The sequence below is a fragment of the Erithacus rubecula genome, assembly GCF_903797595.1.
Source record: "Erithacus rubecula genome assembly, chromosome: 11".
NCBI lineage: Eukaryota > Metazoa > Chordata > Aves > Passeriformes > Muscicapidae > Erithacus > Erithacus rubecula.
In genome coordinates, this window is record NC_136663.1 from 5,336,619 (window position 1) to 5,360,520 (window position 23,902).

A 23,902-nucleotide genomic window follows, 5' to 3' on the forward strand; every position below is an offset into this window, starting at 1 on the left:
TTCCTGTGAAGATTTAGTAAAATCCCAGTAAAATACAATGGCAGCTCATTATTTTCCCTTTGAAGAAATTGTTGATAAATACACTGCAACAGCTCTGTGTGATTTGTTAGTTTTTAGTCTAATGCTCAAGCACAATTTTTTCTACAGCTGACTGATTTTTGATGCACACATATTTCACCATTAGCAGTATAAAATATTTTGCACTGCATCCATCCATCCATCCATCCATCCATCCATCCATCCATCCATCCATCCATCCATCCATCCATCCATCCATCTCTTGGTGGGGTCTGCAGTATTTCCTTCAGGAAGGGACAATAATCTGTCAGACCTGTCTGAACTCCTTTGGATCTCATTACTACCCAACTGCTAAATTAGCCTCTCTCAGAGCAAGAAAAATTTAAGCTAAATTTTCCCTTCCTTATTCTGTTTTCCTGTTTGTGTTTAAAACTTCTTCCCATGATCATTTGGAAGACATGAGGAGAGCAGGCTCATTTGAGCCTGTCATTAAAAACATTTTGCTATTTATTGTCCATTGCTTGGTGTTGATTGTAGACTAAGCCCCACAGCTGTTTGAAGAGAATCTTCAGTTGGGAATAGGAGAATTCTCTGTGGAGCTGTGCAGCTTTCCCTGCTATTCCTACTACTTTGATCTACATTCACTTTTATAGTCAATGAATATTATTCCTGTTTTGAAGAAATAATACTGTCCTAGAGGTGAACTACTATCCAAACACATATATTTGTTTTGAATGAAAAGATAATTTTCATAGAGTTAAACGTTTTTCTAATGCAAGAGAAGTAATTATTTTTGTTAATCTCAGTTTAACTTTTATACTATACTTGTGCAGAAAATCTTTCTCAGTTATTTTTGTATACTGTATGTTTTTATTCAGAGAACTCAGGTGTTGGAGGAGAGGAAATATCATAGCTAGTAGAGGCTTGCTGGTGCAAGATAAACTCAATCCCCTGCTTTATGAAAGAGGCAGCTGTAGGAATCCACATCTCACATTTTGGGCAGTATTTGAACACCTTGCCATGTTCCTGTTTAGCCACTGGAACTGTTTTTTTCTCTCTAAACTATTCAATAAGAGCCCTGCCTATTTATGAGAAGGGTGTATTTAGCTCTTGACCACATAAGGAGCAGTGATGGTATTAGTCTGTAATAATTTTCATATATGAAAAACATTATTCCATTTCTCCTAGGAATAAAAAAAAAATAGTTTCGGTATCAGCAGCATCTGGTATTTTCTATCAATTAGTAATTGTGTTAATTAATAAGTACATAATGAATGCTTAATGTCTTCTGAGTGTGTGAATTTTAGAACAGATTGTCTGATGAAGGTCTTTCAAAAGCATCAAGCATCAAATGATGTCTGTATTAACTTAGATTTGATTCAAGTCCTTTATATTTCAGTAACATTACTTGGAAAAAAAAAAAGCAAACAGCAACTCTCTGGTAATTCATCCTAATAATGAGCACAGGTAATGCAGGAAAGTATTTTAGCATTGCACATTAGCACTTGATTGCTTGAAACCTTGCTTCAAAATCACACAGATTTAGTGTGAGTAGTATCAATATGTCACTATGCACAGTATTGCAAAACAATTAACAGCTCCAGCTTTACTCAGTGAACCTGCCATCTGAAAGCAACCTGACAAGAAGTTGGGTTTAGGAAGTCACAAACATATTTATAATTGTAATATAACTCACTGCAGTTAATAATTTTAGAAGTACAGTGGAGTTCTTGCCTGAGTATCAACCACAGAGTAATTACATACACATAGAGCACCACATAAAGATATTTAACTCAAGGTTTTGAAATATGATTAGCAACTCAACATCATTTTCAGAAAATAATTTTTATGTCCTTACTTCATTGAAGGTTTAACATACTTTATGAAGAGAAATATTCTTTGAAATATTTCAGGCTAAACAACATACTTTCAGTTGTGTTTTTAGTATCTTGAGGAGAATGTTAATTTGAACATTTCTGCAGTAAGCCATATGCAGGTGTAAAGTGATTGCAGTAAAATTTGGATAGTTTACTGTAATAAATGATGTAATCCTGTGACTGAACACACATTCAGGTTATATGGATCTTCTAAGACAAGATAGGGCAGTAATACCTGGAAAAGAAGCATTAACTTTCTTAATGCATAATAGTTTATGTTTGGTGCTCAGCAAGAGTTATCTGTTATGTGCCATTGAGTCCTCCTGAAGTAAGCAAGGGACACTGTGTTATTGAGAGACTTTGGGTTGAAACTCTCAGAGCCTGACAGCCTCTCAATAGGAAAGGGAGAACAGAGGGAAAAGATCTTACTATGAGGTAAATTAGGGAAACATTTCTTATGTGACATGTAAGAAACCATAGCTATTACAGGGAGGTTATGTAATCTGATTTTTATTTATTTAAAGAAAAGTTCCTTGCAAATTGAATGCAAGAAAGTGACTATTACACGATTTAAGGTAGGTCTGTATGATTTGTCTTTGAAGTTAAATTAATTGGAAACTTGCACTGCTTTTGAAATCTTGGATTTCCTTTCCTGCAGGTGCTCACCATTGTAAAAGCTTTGACAACCATTCCTACAATCATTACTTGAATACAATGCTTTTAAGAGAGTTTTTGGATTAGACTTTGAACTAGAAAAGGCATAAATATGTAGAAAAGTCCCCAACTGACAGTGTATTTTTTATTAGCCAGCCTGTCAAATACCTTGACTCAACTCTGGGCTTTACTTAAAAACTCATTCATATGATCGTAGAGAGTGAAAATCCATTTATGTTAATACAGGTTCTAGCTGCAGATCCACAGAATACAGAACTCTCTCTTCCTCTAGTGCATTTCTAATCCATCTTCTCTGAAAGGAGCAACTTCCCTGGCATTCCTGATTTCTTTATCTTGGTGTCCTAAGCACAGGCATGGACACCTTCCACAATTACAAATCAATATAGGGGAGCTGTGTTCTAACCCTCTGTGTTAGATGCTAAATGCAGAGCTCTCTGGAAGGCTGAATTCTGTAGATGCTGGATTTTTAGTGATGAAAATGTTGCTGGAATTTATTTGGGATTCTCTTTCCACATAACTGAAAGTTACATAAAGTTGAGGTAATTAGAGTAAATTTATCAGTCTTCTTTATCAGAGACTTCTTAGTTCCTTGTCCCAGAAGAGACAGCTTTACTTTCCACAAAGCCAAATTGACTTACCTCTTTAACATAATGTTGTGCATTATCCTTAATTTAAAAAAAAATGGAAATACTAATTTTTAAAGAATTGTCAGAGCAGTTTGAAGAAGGCCAATGGCACAATAACTAATCCATAGTACCTGTAGTTTAATTTCTTCTTGCCATTTCAAGACACATGTACACTGTTCATCAGAAATATTTCTGTGAAATTTTAGGGCAGAATAATCCAATAAATTAGAATTACAAGATTGACTTTGTATGTAACCCAAGCCAAGTAATTGTACCACCCAGCTCATAATTAATTTTAGAGCATGTACTGGAAATTCATTGGTTCTTGATTATCACTGGTGCTTCCGAAAGAATATTTCTAGTATTTTGCATTTCAAACAAATACCTCCAGGCTATTAATTGTAGGTGTGTTCCATATAGAGTGGCTGCATGTGCCAACCTGTGGAATCCTCTGGTGTAGCTTTCACTGTTCTTTTTAAATTTATACAGACAGGAAACACCACAGCTGGAAATATCCTTGGTACAGAACTTCATGGAGCAACACTTGAGCTAATGAGGGGCTTGTATTTATAGAAGTTGCTCTAAAGAGGCACTCAGTTTCAGAAATTAGTCTTAATTATTTCAGACTCTTGATTATTCAGTGGACTATGTGCTTTTCTGATCTGAGGAAATTTCCAGCTGCCTGCTGCCAGCTCTGATTCAGGTAGTTGGCTGTTGAAAGTGTCAAGTTATCTGACCATAATGAAAATATATAATATAAAATAATAAAAATAGAAATAGTTTCTGCTGCAGGGGACAGAGAGGTTCCTGGCAGGTTGTACAAAAGGTGCCATCTGTGTATCTCAGTGTGTTTATGGTTAAGAAATAGGTTGGGGGGATGCACTACAGACTTCATTACCTTGCAGGAATTCTTCCACATCAGTTATGTCCTTCAGGAGCTGCTCTAAATATGGAGTTAAAGAAATTTCATTTTCTCCTTTGTCTCAATGAATTCCCTCTGGAAATACTTCAGGGGAAAGCAGAACCTTTGTCTACTGAGGTTCCTAATGCAAGTTCCACACACACTGAACGTGGCCAATACTTGTCAAAAAAAACCTTACAAATTTATTCCAAAACCTCTGAGTAACATTGCAGGAGATGATTTTAAGAAGCTTTTGATCTAAGTGGAATGACTTTATAATATCAACCCTTGGCATGAGATACGTATCCTTCATAGAACATGGTTTTAGTTTCAGCTTGAGAAATGTGTGTGGCTCCATGCAGAGCCTAAAGAGCTCATCCATATAAAGGACTTCAAGTTAAGGATTGAAGAAAAAAAAAACCACAACAGTAATTGAGTTATTGGTGGTTAGTTACAAAGATTTGTGTTGTGTTGACTTTCTAGGAACAGAAGAAAATTGTTCAATTTTATATTTCAGTAGCCAGAATACTTTTTAGGATGTTTCTAAGCAGTGTTAGAAAAACAGCACTTTTCATAGAGGGAACACACTTAAGCTGGAGGTTAGGTAGCAAAATTTGAAATATTTACTTACCTAGAATAGGAGACAGGAAAGTATTGAATACATTTAAAAGAAAGCATAATTAAACCAATTAATCTAAAGCCATACCTTATTCTGCTCAATAAGCTCTGATGGGAAAATTATTATTTAAACAAATTTGCATACATAAAAAAATCTAATTTTGTCATTAAATTATATAGGTTTATAGATACATGAAGTTTCATCAATACAGGTCTAATACTATCTAATTATATGTACAACAGCATTCTGTAAGGAAGATAAATAATAGCCTGTAGCTAATTCATATTAATATATTAAATAATTAGGGTGATTGATTATTTTAAATTTCCTTTTTCTGTGTTTTCTCTTAGCCCATTAACACTTTCCAAGAGTCAGTCCCACTTTTTCAATCCTACTCATAGCTAGGATTGGATTTTTGTGAGAAATGAATCAAGTAAGGGGCTGTTGTTTTTTAAAGAAGTAGTTTCCTTAATTTCTGCGTTTTCTGTCAAATCAGTGCAAGCATCAGTCCTTTATACATACATGTGTCTACTTATTTAAATGTATTTATCATCTTCTCAGCAGCTGTCACTCAGCACTGGGGACTGTGACTCAGGAAAGTAATGGAACATCTTTCAAGCACCTGCTGCATTCTTCATTCTGAGCTGCAGTTTCACTTAATTTTTAGACATAAACAGGACTCTGAATTGCTTAACCAGATTAAACTGAAATTGAAGAAAAATTAATTTTAATTAAAATAGAGTTGTAGCAAAGCAATGGCTCATGCTTTTTCATATAGTAAATTTTTGCTTGTTTCACAACATTAAATACCTTTTCCGTGTAATTATTGTGTTGCTCTTTGTGCAAAAGCCACAAATGGAGTAAAAGCAAAGTAGAAAAGATCAACTCTACTTACAGCCTAAGTCTTTTTGCCCTCTGATCTGTTATTATTTAAATATTAGGCTTCTCTACTGCAGTTGAGCTGCAGGCAGTGAAGTTGGTAGCTGCTATTGTGTAAAGGGGTACTTGAATTTTTTTCCATACAATGAGCAGTGATGGACAACTCAACTGCAGAGCCTCTTCTGTCTCCCTGACTGAAGTGCCCTTGTGCACCAGGTTTGAGAATGAAGTGCTGACTGCATGGGAGAATCATATTTGGTCTTTAAGTGGCTTTAAATATTTGTTTCTGAGCAGAAAACAGATACTTGAGGGCAAATTGCAACTTTCTTACAGCACTATTGAGAGGAAATAGTTTATTATAAAGCTGCAAATGTTAGTTTGCAGTCTTGCATGAAATACAGTACCTGTGACAATAAAGAATGGTGCTACATGGTGTAGAGGCAATCACAACATGAATCATCTGTCACTTCAACAAAACAGTGCCAATTGAATTTACAAATGTGGCATCTATTTATTTCTACCAGTACTGAAAGGGAGATGAAATGAAATGGAAGTGATGATTACTTGTGACACATTCCTTTTATGAAAATAACTTCTTTAACTCGTGTTGTTGCAACAGACCATGTGTTCTTTTCATTTGTATTTCTTTCAGTGAACCATATTTCTGCCTATTTCTTGGGGCTTTTAGCTATCAATATGATGGAGTTGTGAGCATCTACTACTTGCAGTAGGGATGTGGGGGTGGCTCACCAGATTTGAGTGTCTTTGAGTAACTTCAGGCAAGAAAGACCATGGAACAGAATTATGAGAGTAAATAGAGCATAGCATGGAGGGATAGATTATCAAACATGTTTAGACACAAATGCTGAATGACCTTTCCAGTAGTGATGTAGGAGGGTGATGCTGTGCCTTCCTCATTGCAAAACATGTTGGTGAGTTTTGTGTTAATGCAAACATCAACAGCACATCTGGACTCTGCTGGCAGGTGAGATGGATGTGCCCAGACTGTGCTCTCCAGAAACATCCCTGGCTGAGGGTTCCCTGCTTGATGTGACACAGGGTAGGGTGTGTGTGAGCACACACAAATAATTATTGAACCAGAAGCCTGTATGAGATGATTTTACCATAATACCCCCCCCCACACACACACACATTATGAGTCCCAAATACTTTGACAATTCAGTTCCATTTCTGTACATCTAACTTCAGACATGTCAAGAGTCTTCTTAATAAATGTAGATACTCTGGATCTTTGAAACCTTGAGGTCCCATTCTTCAGAGACAGGTGTAGTCCTTGGAGATGTCAGAGGAGTATAAATTTTAATAGTAAGTTGTTGAAAGGGGAGGATGTTTATTAGAACTGTCCATATTTATGAAGTTGTCAAAATACCAACACTGCAAATATCTGTATGAATTGATGAATAAATGAAACAAGGAATGTTGTGCTTCATGCTAACCTTTAGAATAAGCAAGTCCACTTCTTGGTAGAATTTTTGCACATAGTTTGATTTATGTGTTTTCCATGTTTTTAAGGAAGAGCCAGGACTTCAACTCATGAAAACAATTTACTTGCTGCAAACTCTTTGCTAGTACTCACTGTACTATATTTATATAGTACAGTACAGTATATATATATATAATGTATATATATATATATAGTATAGTACAGTATTTATATTTATTTATATACTGCATTTAAGTACCACACCTTTTATAACAGCAAATAAATTGAGAATAGAATTGTGTTCAGTGGTTTAGCTCAGGTGCAGTTTTATGAAGAGCAAGATTTGCATAGGCATTTCTGTCCTTGTAAATTTTATCTTGTTCTAGGTATCATTTAAATTCCATGGTCAAAATAAAGCCATTGATTTCTTCTCCACTGCTCTTTTGGGATTCTTCTGACCCAAAATATAATCTCTTTGTAGAAATAGGAAAAGGATAGGGGAATGGATTTCCTGCTGTGGCCATGACCTGAGTGAGCTCTGCACATTTAACACTGTGGGAGGGAACAAAGGATGGTTCAGTGTTCTTGGAATCCTGTGGCAAGACCTGGGCTAAGAAGGGAATGTTCTTGAGGGAGCTGTATAGAGATTTTGGCCTTTTTATTCCTCTTTAAAGGAGAAGGGATGTCAAGTGAGTCAGGGTAACACATTTGTGTTCATTACAAACAATGCTTTGGGTCTGCCTAGAGAATGGGAAAAAATCTGTGGAAATTCCCTGCTAATATTTTGCTTCTGAAATGTGGTATTTCTGCAAAATAACACCTGTAGAAGCAGAAAAACTTTATGACATGATGCCTATTTTTCAATAATTTGGTTTTGGTCCATAAAGTTCCTATTGTTTTCTATGTTCATTTTTCATTGTTATAGCACTATATTTTCTTCTTTGTCTTTCCAAGCTTTTTATTCTGTTCTAGCATTTGGTCTTTTGCAGGTCATTCTCTGTTTAAAAACCTGAGATCCCAAACACCACTAACAGGTTCCTCCTGCATTATTTTATATACGAATATAAGCTAACAAAAAATATTTATTTCTCCCCAGAAACAAATCTTGGTGACACTTTTTAAAATTAGTTTTAAGTAACAATTCAAATTGCAATATACTTTTCTGCTGAATGTTACTAGCTGTAATTTGCAATATTCTCCATTGTGTTTGTGGAAATGTTTTTCTTACTATTTAATTTGAAAAATAATCCTAAGTATAATTTTTTTTTAAATTAGGTGTAGGAATATATATTTATCACTGACTCATAATTTAAAACATGGCCTGAAATGCAATATTCTGAAATGATGCTGCTGCTCTACACTTCTTCAACAAGGAATTTTTTTATCAAGCATTGCCTTATTTTCTTACAAATTTTCTTTTCTTCTGATTTCCTGACTCAAATTGTCCTTGAATTTCAGAGAGTTTAACCTAAACGTTAACCAGCTCCTCAACTCTGTTATTTGAACAAAATGATTAATTTTTCATGCTCATCTCAGGTTACACAAGCTCGTTTGAGGATGCAAAGCTCCTTACAAGAGATGGTTCAGAAATCATTTAGGGCCAAGGACTCTGTTTGGAGTTTGGAATGAATATTCCAAATAGAAAATGTGCTGTTGTGCACAAAATAAAATCCAGTTCTCCTGGGTGTTTGTAATCACCTTCTGAAGCTGAATCCAGCAGCAGCACGAGTCAGCATGAGCATAATAAACCATTGCAAATACATGAGCAAGTTATTAAGTAAATTAAATACCAGTGTTTATATCTCTGAGGAGGGCTGCAAATAGATTATGGTTTGTTTGTGTCTGTTCTTTAATCCAACAAATAAACCAATATGTGTTACAGGGATTTCCAGAGATTCAGAATTTTAGGAATTTCTGAGCATAGCTCTTTCTCCTCTCTGTACTATCAGCAGGATTAATAGGGGTCTTGAGAACACCTGTGTCTTCATTTCAGAAAACTGTCATTTGAGATTGATTTACCAGGATATTTCTTTTTCTTCAGTAATTTTAATCAAATTATTACTGGTACATGACCACATATATCTACTTTATCTGATCTTGAGTGTGAAAGATTAATAAAGATGAACTGAGGACTTGGAACCCTTCCACTGCAATCTGACTTTTAAAACCACAGATTCTTCTCTGTATTTCTTTTGATTGGGTGAAAGCCTTTTAGAACAAGATAAAAGCAGATAGATAATAATGTTTTTTTAAACTTCTTGTATGCCTTTGATACATATAGTCAGAATTTAATGTGAAAATTAGCATCACTGCAGTTCTAATTGCACGCTCCACCAAAACAAAGCTAAATGATATTAACATATTTTGCATTGCTAGACATGTATTATTAGTAGATTTATCTTCTTTTACAAATTTTTGACATTATTATCATGCAAGTAAAATTAACACTGCAGCTTCTTTAAACTGCTAAAACAGCAGATGCATATTAATTATTTATCATTTCCAGCCAGAAAATTAGAGGCTTTCTTTTAGTAAATTATTTCCTTGGAGTATGCTATGATGCTTTTAAAAATAGAGAAAAATTATAATATAAAGATTTTTCAATTTTTTTTTTTTTTTTTTTTTTTTTAATCTGTAAGAAGCTTTTGAATTGATGTGCATATAAGTGTCATTCTGTGTCTGGGAATGACTTTGGTTCCTAGAGGACACAGGTATTCCCTGGAATTGTGGCTTGAGAATAGAAGGCTTTGGGTTGAGTGGAGGAATTCCTGCCATGCCTTCCCATCTTACTCTGCTCATTTATTTCAGAGCACTGATTTTTAAAGTGAGCTGATTTAGCTCCTTATATGACTCCTGAAACAACTGTGGTGAAGCCAAAATGTGGTTTCAGTGGTGTCAAACAAATCTGGAAGAATGCATCAGAGATGTTTATTGCTTTAAGAAAAGCATCCTGTAGCACAGATAACATATGCAATTTTATTTCATGTTGTCCTCCAAATATAGACAGACAGCATGTGATTGTGAGTCATTGCAATGTTTACTACATGCTATAAACAAAATAATTGTCATCCTAAACCTGTCACTTCCAGTGTTTTCTTACAGATTTTCTATCTCCATTCAATTCCTTGCAGAGCACTATAGGGCTTTTACTATTTTTAATGACAATAAATCTCATCATTGTGAATAAACAGGAATCTGTGCTTGTTCATAATCAGAACAAGGATGGTATGTGTTACCTGATGTGTGTTCTGGCAGCTGCAAACCTATTTTGCATAAAGGAAGACCCATATTTGACTATATTTAGTCTCTATCATCACTGGAGGAAAGGAAATCTCTATCAGTGCCTCATTTCCACACCTGTTGTTTGTTCCATCTGTAGTGGCCATCACCAAGGTTTAGTTCCTGAGGGAACAAGCTCCAAGACCAGCCTGTTAATGTGGCAGAAGTTCCTTATTTCTTGAAGTGGTTAACACAAAACATAGTTTGCAGGAGGTGCTGTGTGCTCTCCTTGCTGCTGTGACTCCATGGTCCCACTCCCTTGCAGGATTCTCTGCCTTGGCTGCCTGCATCAGGAGGGACAGAATTTTTTATTTTTTTTTTTCTGATGGAGCTGATAACAAATTCCATAATGTGCTTGGCACTTGAATTGAAAATGTCCTGTAATATATCAGTTTTAAAAGCCACCTCTGCCAAGCTTAGTTCATCAGTTTGATTTGTGTTCCCTCCTGCACACACACACAAGCTCCCAGGTTTCAGTTCAAGAACATCCTATAGCTAATAGTCAAGGAAATATATTTTTGGGAGCAGCAAATGAGTACATTTCACACATAGGCTTTCAGGTACAGGATTCCTGAAGTAGTTTTCCCTAAGATAAAGATTTTAAAAAAAAGGAAAGTCCAAGTATGTGTCTAGTATTTAATTATTTGGATTGTGCAGTTATTCTGAATATCAGAGCAATTGCTTCAATTGGATTGAACTCCACTGGATTAATACCTCTACAAATTATAGGAAAATAAAACATACCAAATTATTATCTAAATTAGGATTTGGATAAAATGATTGCAGCAGTTTGTGATCAGCTTTTTACATGGCTGATGGTTCTGAGTGTTTCCAATCTTCTCATTGTTGGTTACTTCTACACTGATTATTTCTTACAGTGGGTTGTACCTATGGCTTTGAATTTAATGACAGTAAGAGGTGCTAAGCAGATGTTCTGCTACCAAGAATACCTCAAATAGAATCAAAAATTAAATACTGAAGTATTGGTTTGAATTCACTATGGATGGCAAACAGTAAGTTTTGCAGAAACGTAAATTTATGATTACTGGATTTTTAATCTTATTTTTTAAAGCATCAAGTTTTTTGTCTTGTGACCCATAAGACTTCTGTCAAGCCTTTTAAATGCCCACCACTACTGTTAAAATGTTTTATTTTTTTGTCACATGGCCAAACCTGCTGTCTGTTGGTGGAAAGTTTATTTCAGTTCAGTAGTGAGCCAGGCACAGGAAAAACTGAGAGTGTCTTGTCCTTTCTCCCCTGTTACATTCCATTGTTAGTAAAACATAAAAACATGTTTTAGCTATTTGTAATATGTGGAGAAATGTGCTTTCCTTTTTACGACTTAGTGGTTACACAATTGTAGGATACTTAAAAAAGGAAAAATTTTACTTCCTGGCAATTGGTGTGGAAATGTTATGTAATGTTGCTCTATTTTGGCCACTTCTATGTCATTTTAATTATCAGCCAGTACAATGAGCTAAGTGGAAAGGCAGATTTAAAATGGTGAGAGTATTGTGAAAAGTTGTTTGGTTTTCTTTTTATTCTTGCCATTTTATTAAATATGCTCGGAAAGGAGCAGAGAAATTAATGAGATGGTTTTGCATCAGTGTGTCAAAGCAGTTTTGCTTTTACACAATACATGTGTTTCTTTTTATTCTATGTATCTTAAAAAGAAACAAGAGTGACAGTATTTTTAAAGTATATTAAGTAAGCATTAAGACAAGAGTGATTTGCAGTGAGAGAGAGGGGAGTGATTTTTTTTTTGTCTTTCATTGTGCTTAAGCACATTTCCTTGTGAGGGAGTGAAAAAGATGACAGCAAGTTCTGGAGGGTTTGGGGTTTTTTGTATTAACTATAGAATATTTAGGTTTATTTTTAAGGATGGCAGAAATCTGTTTAAAGAGACAGTTTTGATTTGCATCCAATCCATTGACAAAACAGAACATAGTGAATATACTCTGTAAAGCAAACCAGGGTTTCTGTAGGATTCTGGTTTTCTTTTTGTATCAGTGGATGTATTATTAGTAGTATTTGGGGAGTTCTTCACAGGTGGTATCGTATCTTCAGTTTTCTTTTAAACTTGTTTTTAATTCCTAATGTCATGAGAATGTGATTTTTAAAATAAAAGGTGTTTTTAAAGAATTCTTTTTAACTATCAGCAATGCTAAGACAAAATTGAAAAACATTTTTTAGATCCTTTTTTGAGAACTGTCAGTCGCTTGTTTCTCTTCTAGGTGATGCTGACTGCCTCTCAGTTCTGTATTTTCTGTAAATCTTCATAAACCTTTCACAGGCACAGCCATCTTCCTCACCCATATCTCCAATCCTACATAGTTCCAAGCACCCCCTGTCCATTTTTGGCCATGCATCCTGAAATGCAAGCTGCCACACAATGCTGCTGTGGTTCATCATCTCATGCTCCATTGCCTCTAAAGCTGCTTTCAAAGGCCTTTCTCCTGGCTGTTGTTAATGTTTTTCTCTTCCTCCATATTTCTACCAGTGAAACAAAGCACTTCAAAACAGGCATATGCTCCACACTGAAATTCCAGTGGATAATTCATAGAGAACTATAAAATAAAGACATAGCAGGAAACTGCTTGTTACCAATTCTGCTCTGTAGGCACCTGCTCTGGGTTCTGCTCTTGGCAACTCTTTTTCTGTGCCAGTTATTTTTTCACTTTTCCTTGCTGGTATTTGAAAGTCTGAAGTTAGGGTCTTTTCCTTGCCATTAGTAAAACCATTATTACTTCCATTTTAAACACCTTGGGGTATTCAGCACCATTTTTTTTTAGAGGAAGAGGTCCCTGATTTAATATGCAAAAAAAACCTTTATGTGACTTTGAGCATCTGGGGAGTGCCTTCCCAGAATTTCCTGTTCATAACTGCTTGCAGAGCAGCACCAGTTTTTCTGGGTCAATATTCTGACTATAACCACTTTCAGCAAGAAATAACATTCTCTTTGTTCAAAGAGAAAATTTAGGAAGGCAAAAAATATGTCAGTGACTTTGTGAGGTGTAGCAGGTGGGTGCATTTTCTAGCAGAGGTTAAGTGGGATGTGTAGGCTTAATTGAAGGCTGCTTTTTTGAGTTAGAAGAGTCTCTCTTAAAAATGAGCATGGGGACAGCATTGTAAACTGCTGAAGTTTTAATCAAGTGGATGCTGCATAGCAAAATTATGGTGATTAGCAGTTGTGGTGTGAGTTCAGTACCCAGAGCCTTGTTGTAGGTGCTGCACAGCTCCTTTCAGCTTCTATCTTTGATTAGATAAAAGCCAGAAAAACCACAGATAACCTGATTTTTCAGAGAAATAGGAACAGATCATTGTGACTGGCTGCAGGACAACCAGTGGGAGCTAACAGCTGTTGAACATTTACCAGCAAAGGTAGGGGGGAAGCCGTGCACGAGTTCAAAGCACAAATAACATAAATGTCTATGACATGTCAGTTTATACATCTTTGGGTTTGTCATGCTTAATACAAGATCAAGTGCTGACAAAGGACAGTGCAGAATGTGCACTGGGAATGGATAAATGTAAGAATGCCTCTTTCACAGGAATGCAATTGCACTAACTGCTCACTTCAGGCAGAACCATCTTATTTGACCAAACACACACTGTTCTGTCTTTTATGCTCTAATTTATTCCCATCACGTGCTGTGAAGTCCTGCTTGGAGTGTCTATTTTCAGCATAAAACTGTTTGTCAAATTTCTATTAAGCTTAAGGTGAAAAATTAATGAGCCATTCACTTCAGATATTTCAAAACTAATAGTGCTGTATTATTAATGCAGCAGAAAGTCAAAGACGTGGGTACGTAATATTATGGCTCGGTGTTCAGTCAGACTATTTTGTCTTTATTTTTGGGGGAACATCATTAAAATAGTGTTTTAGGTCATAGAAGGAATTATTTTGATGAATTCTGTCAGTAAGCTTTTTAGACAGTTTTAGTTGTTAACTTTTTATCTGATCCTGGCAGAAGGTGCCTTGAATAAACACATCATGATGAAATACAATGTTCTATCCAGTCTTCCTTTGAATCTGGAATTTAAACAAAAATTAGCAGAAAGCTGATTCATATAACACAAAACTTCTTAGAGAAATGCAAATAAAAGATTGTTTGCATAACACTGAGGAAGCTGTGGGTGAAGCAATATTTTTGGGCTAGAGAAGTATGTCATTGTGACTAACTCTGATTTCTCAGTCTTCAAAAAAGTAACTGAAACAATGATAAAATTGTAATTTTTACTCAGAACTGAGTGGGCTATGCTGCACAAGTATTACCATTAAATTCAGAAGTCTCAGATCATGTTGTCAGTACCAGTAAATGAAGTGATGGAGCTCTGTGAAATGCTGGGTTGCAGGAGTGTGTCCCAGTCTGAGCAGGGTGGAAACTGGTGCTCAAGGTTTGTGCTTGCATTGAAAAAAGAAAACATAAAACACTGTCACTGCAGAAGTAGGATTTCAGGCCTTGCTTTCTATGCAGAAACTTTAAAAATATTTCCTCTTTTTGTGCTCCTCAAATTAACTTAATAATTGATTACCATATTTTCCTCCTCGCTTTACAGCAAGTTCTCTAGGGATTTTCTGAAGTTAATAGTGGCTCTAGGCCTGGCACAGCTACCTTGTTAGACTTGCAGAGAAAAAGGAATTCTGCTTCTTGGAAGAGTTTCATGCTATAAAACTAAATTTCATTACCAGCAAAATGTCAAATTTAAATTTTCCTTGCAGCATTTGTTGTTCGCACAGATCCTGAGAGTGCTCTGTGCTCTGAAGGGTTTGGAATCCAGCAGAGAAAGTGCCAGCAAAAATCCCCAGGTTCTTTCCAACTATTGGTTTCTTTATGAAGTTGCACTGTACTGTTTCACTGTCACCAGGCCCATGAGTATTTAAACCCTGGGTGATTAGGCTTTAACTATCAGCCCTGGAAATCTCCAGGTTTTTAAATGTGCACTGGAGAGATTGGTCTTGAATGGTTCTCTTTTGAAATCATGATGCACATTGCTTTCCTCAGCCTCCTTAACAAGTGGCAATTAATAAATGCCTGGCAGAGGTAAAGAACTCTAATGTTTTGTTTTATTTTGGGGATTTTTAAGCATTTTTAAATATTAACTCCAACAGTGTTTTTTTTCCCTCTGTTAATAGCTCATCAAGTTTGGTTAGTAGGGAATTTTTTAGAAATCAGGTCTGGTAAAGATGTCAAGAGGTCATCTAATGTAGCACCTTCCCTCAGGGAGGCACCAGCCATATCTGCATCATTCCTGACAGATGTTTGCTTACATTTTTCTCTAAAAAGATTTCAGTTTAAGAGATTTGATCACCTGCCCAGGCAAGTCTTTATGAATTCCTCCTATCAGGAAGTTTTTCTTCCAGATAAATCTGCCTTTCTATAGAATTTTTTTTCCTTTTTTCCCATACTTCAAACTCCATCTTGTATTGTGAAAGGATTAATATTTAAATATGGAGGGGTTTGTTGTAAGTTGTAAATTGTTCTTGAAAATGTATCTTTCACAGGTTATTCAAATTGTAAGTAACTGGAGAGGAGAGATTTTTCTCATCTGAAACGTTTTGAGCTTCATTGCCCCTGTAACACAGTCTGCAGATTGACAAACACTGGACAGAAAATAATGTCTCAATTGCACATCTCTGATGGACTGTTTAGGATTCTTTTTGATTGCAGAAAAAGACTCTCATAGCTTGACCAAATTCATTTTGCTGTCAGTTTACTGAATTGACAACTTTAAGAGATTTTGAACCCACACCAACTTTCATGAGACAAAGCTTTTTTTTTTAAATTGTATTTTGAAGCAGCTTTACCTTTCCACCTAGAAATTGGTCTGATTTTTTCAAACTGAGCACTGATCACCTTGGGTGAACAACATCTTTTGTTTTTCCTTAATTAAATGATATGTTGGTCATTGATAATGAAATGAAAGTTTTGGTCAATTTTTACATTAGGATTAAAGGTACACTATGAAAAGTCTGGTAGTAGTTTCATAGAAATGTAACTGAAAAATGCTGCTGATTGTGGTAGCTCCCTCCCTTTGTGCCTGCAGTCACACAGAATTTAAAGGATGCTTTTGGGTAGTAAAGAACTCGATGTTGACAGGAAATATGGTGTTGGTTTCACAGAGGTCTCGGGGACAGGCCTGGTGTTCTGAATCTCTGGGTGAAGGTTTGGCCAAGATTCAGCAGGGGCAGGGGAGGCTTTGAGGCTGCTGCAGGTTGTGTTAGAGCTGTGCCCTGCCCCTCCTTTTCCATGGTGGGCTTCTCATCTGCCAGAAGGGTCCCTGCTTGCCATGGCAAGAGATGATGCCCATATTAGCCCAGCTGAAATAGCTGAGAAAAACAAGTGGGTTTTCTTTCTGTGTGCAGTTAGGCTTTTCTTTTCCCTCCAGTTCTTTCACTTGGTCTCCCAAAATATCTCATTATCTCATCAGAAACCTTTCCATGATCAAATGTTAGACAGGCACGTGTACAGAAACTCACATTTTTTTCAGTTAAGGGGAGATTTTAATATTTGCATGAAGCTGCTGATATGGAGAGGTTTGCACTCTGCTTAAGATGTTTTCATCTGTAAATGAAGTATTCTGATGCTTTCTGATCCACACCTTTCTCCACTCAATGTATCTGTTTAGTACCTTCTTATTCCAGACCTCCTTCAGTTGTTCAGTTTTTACTTGAATTTGAAAGGTATTGCTGGTCAGTACTTCTGTTTTTCAATGATTCCTTTAACTGCACACCAGTTAAATTTGTTGTATTTAATTCACAGTCTAACTGCTTGGAGTCTTTTAACAGTTTCTTTCTCATGGAACTATTACCCAGACACCATAATATGTACATGTAATTTTGTAGTACATGTTCTTGAAGAAGTTGTTTGGGGTTTTTTTTCAGTGTTATAAGCACAAAACAGCCACTGCTTATCTAAATCAGCTGTTTTAAGCTGTGTGGTAAAGATTTGCATTTTCTGATTTATGAAGGAGATAATTCTAATTTTCATTTACTAAATTGCTCTTCCCTTTCTGTTGTTTAAGATGGGAGCTACAGGCAAAATCGACTGAACCTCACAACACTGTTGGTACAACCAATTTCTGCAGTGCTTGCCAGAAAACTCATTTCCCTACCTGAGGACCCTGCCCAAAAAGACAAGTGTACACCCCTCCAGCTGCCAGCTGCAGGTAATGCTTTCCAAATGCACTTCACCTATGGGATGTTCCTCACAGACTCCAAGTCCACTTCCTACAACTGAGAGAATGTTCATAGCTCTGGCTATGAGTATGTTTTGCTTAGATGTTTTCTAGAACAGTCTGAAAATTGTCCTCCTAAAATCAGATAGATGGAAGTTGTGGTTAAAAAAAATAGTAGAAGGCATTGAGCACTAATTCTTAATATTGACTTAGAACATCCTCTGTGTAGATTCCAGCACTAGGGAGGGTTTGTTAGTGCTGCAGTGTGGTTTATTAGGCCTTGTTGTACTCCTAATAATGTGATTTTAACATTAAGGCAGCAGTAACTGTATTATTCTGTGGGGTTGTTTTTTTCTGTTTCTGGAATAGTAACATTTAAATTCTAAACATGCCTCTGTGTTCCTTAATTTTTATATTCTATAGAATAAATAGTGCATTGTTACCTGAACCTTCAGGCAGCTTTTTCTCCAAGTTTCACCAGGTAAACAAGAATCATGCTAAGAACAAAATACCTTGAGTAGAGCCAGATGGATGTATTCTTAATATCTCCCTAGAAATAATGCTATTATCAAAGTCACCCAGGTTATTGCTTAAAAATATTACTGCTGATATAGGAAGGGGAAAAAACAGTCTTCCAGCAAAGAGCACAGTGTTTTCCTGAAGGAACATCTTCCAGAGAACATTCTAGATGAGGTGCATGTTTAAACGGTAATTCTTCTGTAAACAGTCTTCATTTTTGTTTTGTATCTGTCCATCTTTCACCAAAAATGGTGTATTTCATTTTAATGCCCATTTAAATGAATTGATTTGAAACTGTGGTCTTGGAAAGGAGGAGGCAAATTATTTTAGCCACTGTATCCTGTGCTACACCCAGTGATGATAACAGTAAAAACAAATTTTAAGGGCAAGCAATGTACTGTCATGTGCTGTATCCCCTGTTTATTGCTTTTGGAAAGTTATTGTGGAATAAGAGTACAATACAACAAGTCATAAAAAAGGTTGATTAATTTTATGACTCATGTTAGCATTTGTAGTTACCCATACTAAAAAGGAAGGCAGAAGACCTCATGCTTCATGGCTTAAGCTGTTGTGGTTAGGCAGGACAATTGTGCTCCATGCATGGCTGACTAGATATTTTAAAAATGAAGTTTTAATTTTAAAAATTGTCCCCACAATCAGTAGAAAAGGGAAAAGGCCATTTTGAAAGAAACAAATGCTTAACCATTCCAGGTAGGATGCATGAAGCTTGTTAGTATTGAAGGAATTTTCAACAGCTGAAGTGCCTGGAGCAAAGCCTGAATTTGGGCTGGAAAATGACATTTTAGAAAGATAAAAGGCTGCACAATGTCTGTTTCTCAAAAAGCTGTGTCTGGAGGCTGCAGGGCAGAATCACCCTAAAGGGCAGCTTATTCTACTTTCTCTGTGACAGGTGCAGCATGTCTGTTTTATTTTCCTGAGAAGACAGGAATTCTGAGAGAGGAGAATTTCTGGACAGAATATTTCAAGCCAGCAGTCTAGTGAGAGCCATGTCTGGTTTACTCTGGGTGAACACAACAGCTTGTGTGTGATTTCATGTAAAGTTTCTGGACCACAGTAATCCATGGGGGATTTTTTTCAAGTCTTAATTTATTGAGAGAATAGGGACTATGAGAAGAAGCCTTGTATAATTTTGTAATGTATTATGATATATCTTTCCTTGAAGTAATGGTGAAGCTGTTGATGTTCTGGAGCACAGTGTGCTGATGGTTCAGTGTCAGCCTTTATGGAAGAGATAAAAGACTGGTCTTGTAATAAGAAATGGTGTACAACTATTTAATACTTGTAATTAAAAGAGATAAAGCTGGGGACAGCAATGCATTTGAGAAGAACTAAGGTTGAATTTGCAGTTTTCCTGTTGGTTTGAAGAAGCTTAAGAAAGAGATTTCACTTCTGACGTAGGACTCATCACTTATCTGTCAAAAGAGGTGAATGAGCAATTCAGATGATTGGTTGGCTTAAAATTTGTTAGGATAAAATGATCATCATTCTCTCATCATTATGTTTCAAAAAGCTGAACAGCAGATTCATCAGTAATGATTAAACATTTATATATAGTTTTCTCACATTGCTGCTTTTTTTCCTTAGCCTTGCAGTTTTCAAGAGAGAAAATGTGACAGAGGGAGTGGGAGGATGGAGGCAAACATCCCACACAGATTGAGCACTCAGGACCTACAAAGCAAATAGTGGGAATTGAAGTCAGCTGTTAATTTTGTGTTAGATGGAGTCAGTAATTAGATTTGCTTTTTTGTTTGGTGTGGGACATTATTGTTAATCCTCACTAATCTGAAATTCTGTGCTCTCATGCTCTTATTTTCCCAAAGATAGGCAATTAGAAGGAATTTCAGAGTGAACTTCTGTAGAGAAACTGTAAACTTTTGAAACTTTTTTTTTTTACAAAATCTTACTAGGATATTTGCTAGAAAATTGTGAAGGCTGTTGTAAAACTAAAGCACTCCTATAAACATAAACAAAGCAAGTCCTGCTGTGTACAGTGAACTGCCTTTGCTGTTGTTAAGTCTCCCACTATTTGGGAGATTGCAGTAATGTACAAATTACCCTTTTTCAATTAAACTCTTGAGTAATTAATGTAAATCTATCTAGTGGCAATTAATTTACAAAGTGTTTTTTGACACCAATGGCTATATACTTTGGTTTGAATGGAAATCCTGGAAGCCTGGTATTTAAATTCATTAGTGTTACGTGTGTAATTTTTCCCTTTGGTTTTAAGTGTCAGTTTTCATACTCATCCTGATAATGTCTGAGAAGAGAGAAGATGAGAAAGATCCAGGATCTCAGTAGTGATCAGTCTCCAGGTATCTGGGGCATCATCCTGTTGTGTGGCTCATCCTGTTCTTCCCTTTTTCTCCACATTTGTGCTGCTGGTCACTCTTGGGGACAAGGACTAGGTGAGACCTAGTGTAGCTGAGCAATTAATTGGTAGGAAGTGTAATGCAAGTGATCTCACTTAAACATCCCATTTCTTCCCACTTCCTAATGCCTTTTCCTCTGCAATAGGTGTAATTTTTTATACTTCTAAAATTATCAAGCCAAAGCATGAATAGTTTAAGTAACTTGGATGATATCAAACACTGTGTATAATAGAGCCTGGTATACAAAGACTGCCAGCATTCTGCTGAAGACACTAAAATTACTCAGATCAAAATGCTTTTCTAGGTAGAATCTTTTGATCTTTTGTAACCTTTTTTCAGTCTACAAAATACAGTCACTGATCAATAGTGAATCATCACAGTGACTGCAGTGCAGAGCTCCATTGTAGGCTGCAAACAAATCTACCTCTGACAAAATGGGTGAGCAGAACTGACTGTTACTGAAAGGTTTGTAGCACAACACAATGAATTTTTATCAGATTTTGAACATCTATTTTATGTAGTTCCATGTGTCAGATGTTCAGTATACTGAGTTTATAGTCAACTCTGATCATGTGAAATTTGAATCATTAATTATATGAAATGAATAATTGGAAGAGTCTGTTACTTTCCATATTATACAATTCTCATCCAAGATAAATAAATTTCTCTGCCAAGTGCTGCACTAGTGCAAATCAAGCCTGTCTTCTTTTCAGTCAGAGGAAGGGCATGGAGTGATAAAGGATATACATCTCCTCCTGTTAAACTCCAGCCTTGTGATGATAATATATGTGTTTCTCCTTTGTAGTTTGCTACCTGCCAGAGAAAATAAAGACTACCATATTTAATAAACTCCAGCTCATATCTCACACTGTGATATCAATATGCAAACAATGCCATAATTTCTGGGTATTTGGACTATGGCAAATGTGAATTCAAGGAAGCAAATAAAGAAAGATGCTAGCAGATTGTGTGGCAGTGCATGTTACTATATCTATCAAATCTGGAGTCATTGTACATAACAGTAGAAATATAATAAAGTTCTGCAGATGTCTCTTACTGGCATTTGTAAGAACAAGTTAAATAGGGAACTCTGATCTAATTCAGACATCCTGTATATGAAAACTTACATACATTTATACCAATACTCTCAGATTTTGTTCATGATCACTTTAAATTCTTTTCTTTTTTTAAACAGAAATTCATGAGAAGAATTAAGCATGAACAGTGTGAACCTTTTTATATGTCTTCCCTCTACTCCCACCTGAAGCCTCAAGAGTTTTTCTACCAGATTTGTTAATGATTAAGATATATTTTCAAATTTCTGTTCTGTGCCAGTGTTTTCCTGTGTGATGCTTTGCTTTTGATTTTTATAAAGCAGGTAAAGAATTAAAAGTAGAGTGAGGTTATGAAATTCAGCTGTGCCATCTGAAGCATTTTCAACTCTCTTTGATGTTGACTGTGACACATTTATTCTGTATCACATTAGGCCATCCTAGTTTAGAGCCTCCTTAAAGGACTTTATTCCAGGCATTTCTTATTTCAAAAACTCTTCATCTGAAGAGTTTTATTTCTGGATTCCTCACTGTAGGTCACAAAACATGATCAAATACCAAGGAGTTTATTCATTCAGCTCTTCATACCAAGATTGGGCTTGGAGACTCAAGATCTATTAATATTTGTTCATAGTTCAAAAAGGAGAATATGTTTTCAGTAGGCAATATATTTGATTATTCAAATAGAAAAATATTAGGGATATCATATTTAGATGGTGTATTGTTTATACACAATAAAAAGTGAAGGTTTTTTATTACATCTGTCTAGGACTTCTGACATATTCCTGTACAAATAGTTTTTTACCTTAACAATACTATACATTGCATAGATTCAGTATAGATTTTTGCATATGCAATTTTATAGTATCACACAATGGTTTTTTTTGAGATTATATACATTAATTACTACATACTATTTTATATTTATTCACTTTTCTACATATACCATGTTGCATGCAGTGTTTTTTCTAAGTCCTGTTGTTATACAAATGTGTGTGATTATATTATATATAGTGTCCCCTAAGTCACATGAGCATGGATGTTTGATGATGTTTGGAATCTGGTTCCGTTGTGATTTCAGACAGATTCATTATTCAGGTGTTGATTTCAGCAGGAACTATCTCAGAAACTGCATTACTGCCTTACTTGAAGTTACTTAATGTGCTTTATTTCAGCAGTCTACTGAAGTAACTTTGAGTTCTATGATCCAGGACTATGCTCAGAAAACTGTCTGATGATTGGTGTTTAGCATGATCAGGATTCAGGAATTTAACCAACATGTTTGACAATGAGGCTCAAGCTTATGCTCCTATATTCATGAGCTTGGGAAAGTTAAAAGCAAAAGAAAGAAGCCTAACTCATGTTCTTTTAACATAACTACTGCAAATAAAAGGGGTTTTTGCATCTGAAGCACTAAAATTTTCAGTCAAATGAGAGGAAAAATAGCCATGGATTTCTAAACATAGCCATGTAAATTGGAGAGGAGAAGGTAGCAATTTGGTATGAGACAATTTAAAAATTCCATGTCAGGAAAGAAATGAAAATTTAAAAAGAATGATAGTAAATATGTTTGTGCTCTTCTATTCCAGAAGCAGCTTTTAGCTTACATAAAGACAGTGAATCCTGAGTAATGTTAAGGTAAAGTCTTCTCATAGCTTTCCAGAGAATATATATATTACAAAAAAAAAAAAAAAAAAAAAAAAAAAAAAAAAAAAAAATTGTCAAGATCCTTAAAATACAGCATTAGGACAAGAGGTTTGTTGTCAGAACTGTTTAGAGGGGATTAAATCTTGCTTCTGCTGTATACTCCAAAGAGTAGTTTCAGCCTTTCATCTGGTGTTCTAAGCCTTTAAGCCCAAGTCACTTTAAGCTGACTACTGAGTTACATGACTATTAACTCCAGGATCTGATGTTAGAATATGGGTATTGCCACAAGTTAATTTGCTGTGTCTTTATTGTCAGTTGGAGACTGGATAGCTGATGTTGATTAAGGAAAAACGGTGAAGTCAGTTGTCTTCAAAAGGATTTGTCTTCTTTTTGTCTGAGAAGGGGTCTAAAGGAGCAAACATCTAAAGTGTTGTAGGCAAAGAAAATCAGTTTTGACTTTAAAATCTCTTTTTTTAAAATAAGAGTAAATTGGCTCTAGAATGTTTGTAGGTGAGAAACAGCAGCAAGAAGTAACTTGCATAGTTTAGATTAAATTTAATCCTCTTAATAAACATAGATGGCTTGAGCTGTTTTCACTTGTTTTAAAAGACCCTTCGGGAATCCTCTGGACTGTTTTTTAAATGAAATATTTTTTTTAAAATTCTAAAATAATATCAGTGGATTTATTGAACAAACATGGTTCATTTAGAAGGCATTAATAAATCTTACAGTAACTCACATCAGAATAGCAAAGTTAATTACGTGACAAATCAAAATATTAATGTGCTTTGATTGAT

The 23,902-nt window shown here is 35.6% G+C and overlaps 1 protein-coding gene across 7 annotated transcripts in view; it reads left to right on the plus strand.

Annotated features, from left to right (window-relative positions):
• Positions 1 to 23,902, plus strand: part of NAALADL2 (N-acetylated alpha-linked acidic dipeptidase like 2) — a 400,924-nt gene that overhangs the window by 285,530 nt on the left and 91,492 nt on the right. For all 7 annotated transcript variants that reach the window (XM_079315503.1, XM_079315508.1, XM_079315504.1 and 4 more), the window contains one exon: positions 17,345 to 17,488. In XM_079315503.1, the coding sequence (XP_079171629.1) occupies positions 17,345 to 17,488 (144 nt within the window). The remainder of the gene's footprint in view (positions 1 to 17,344; positions 17,489 to 23,902) is intronic.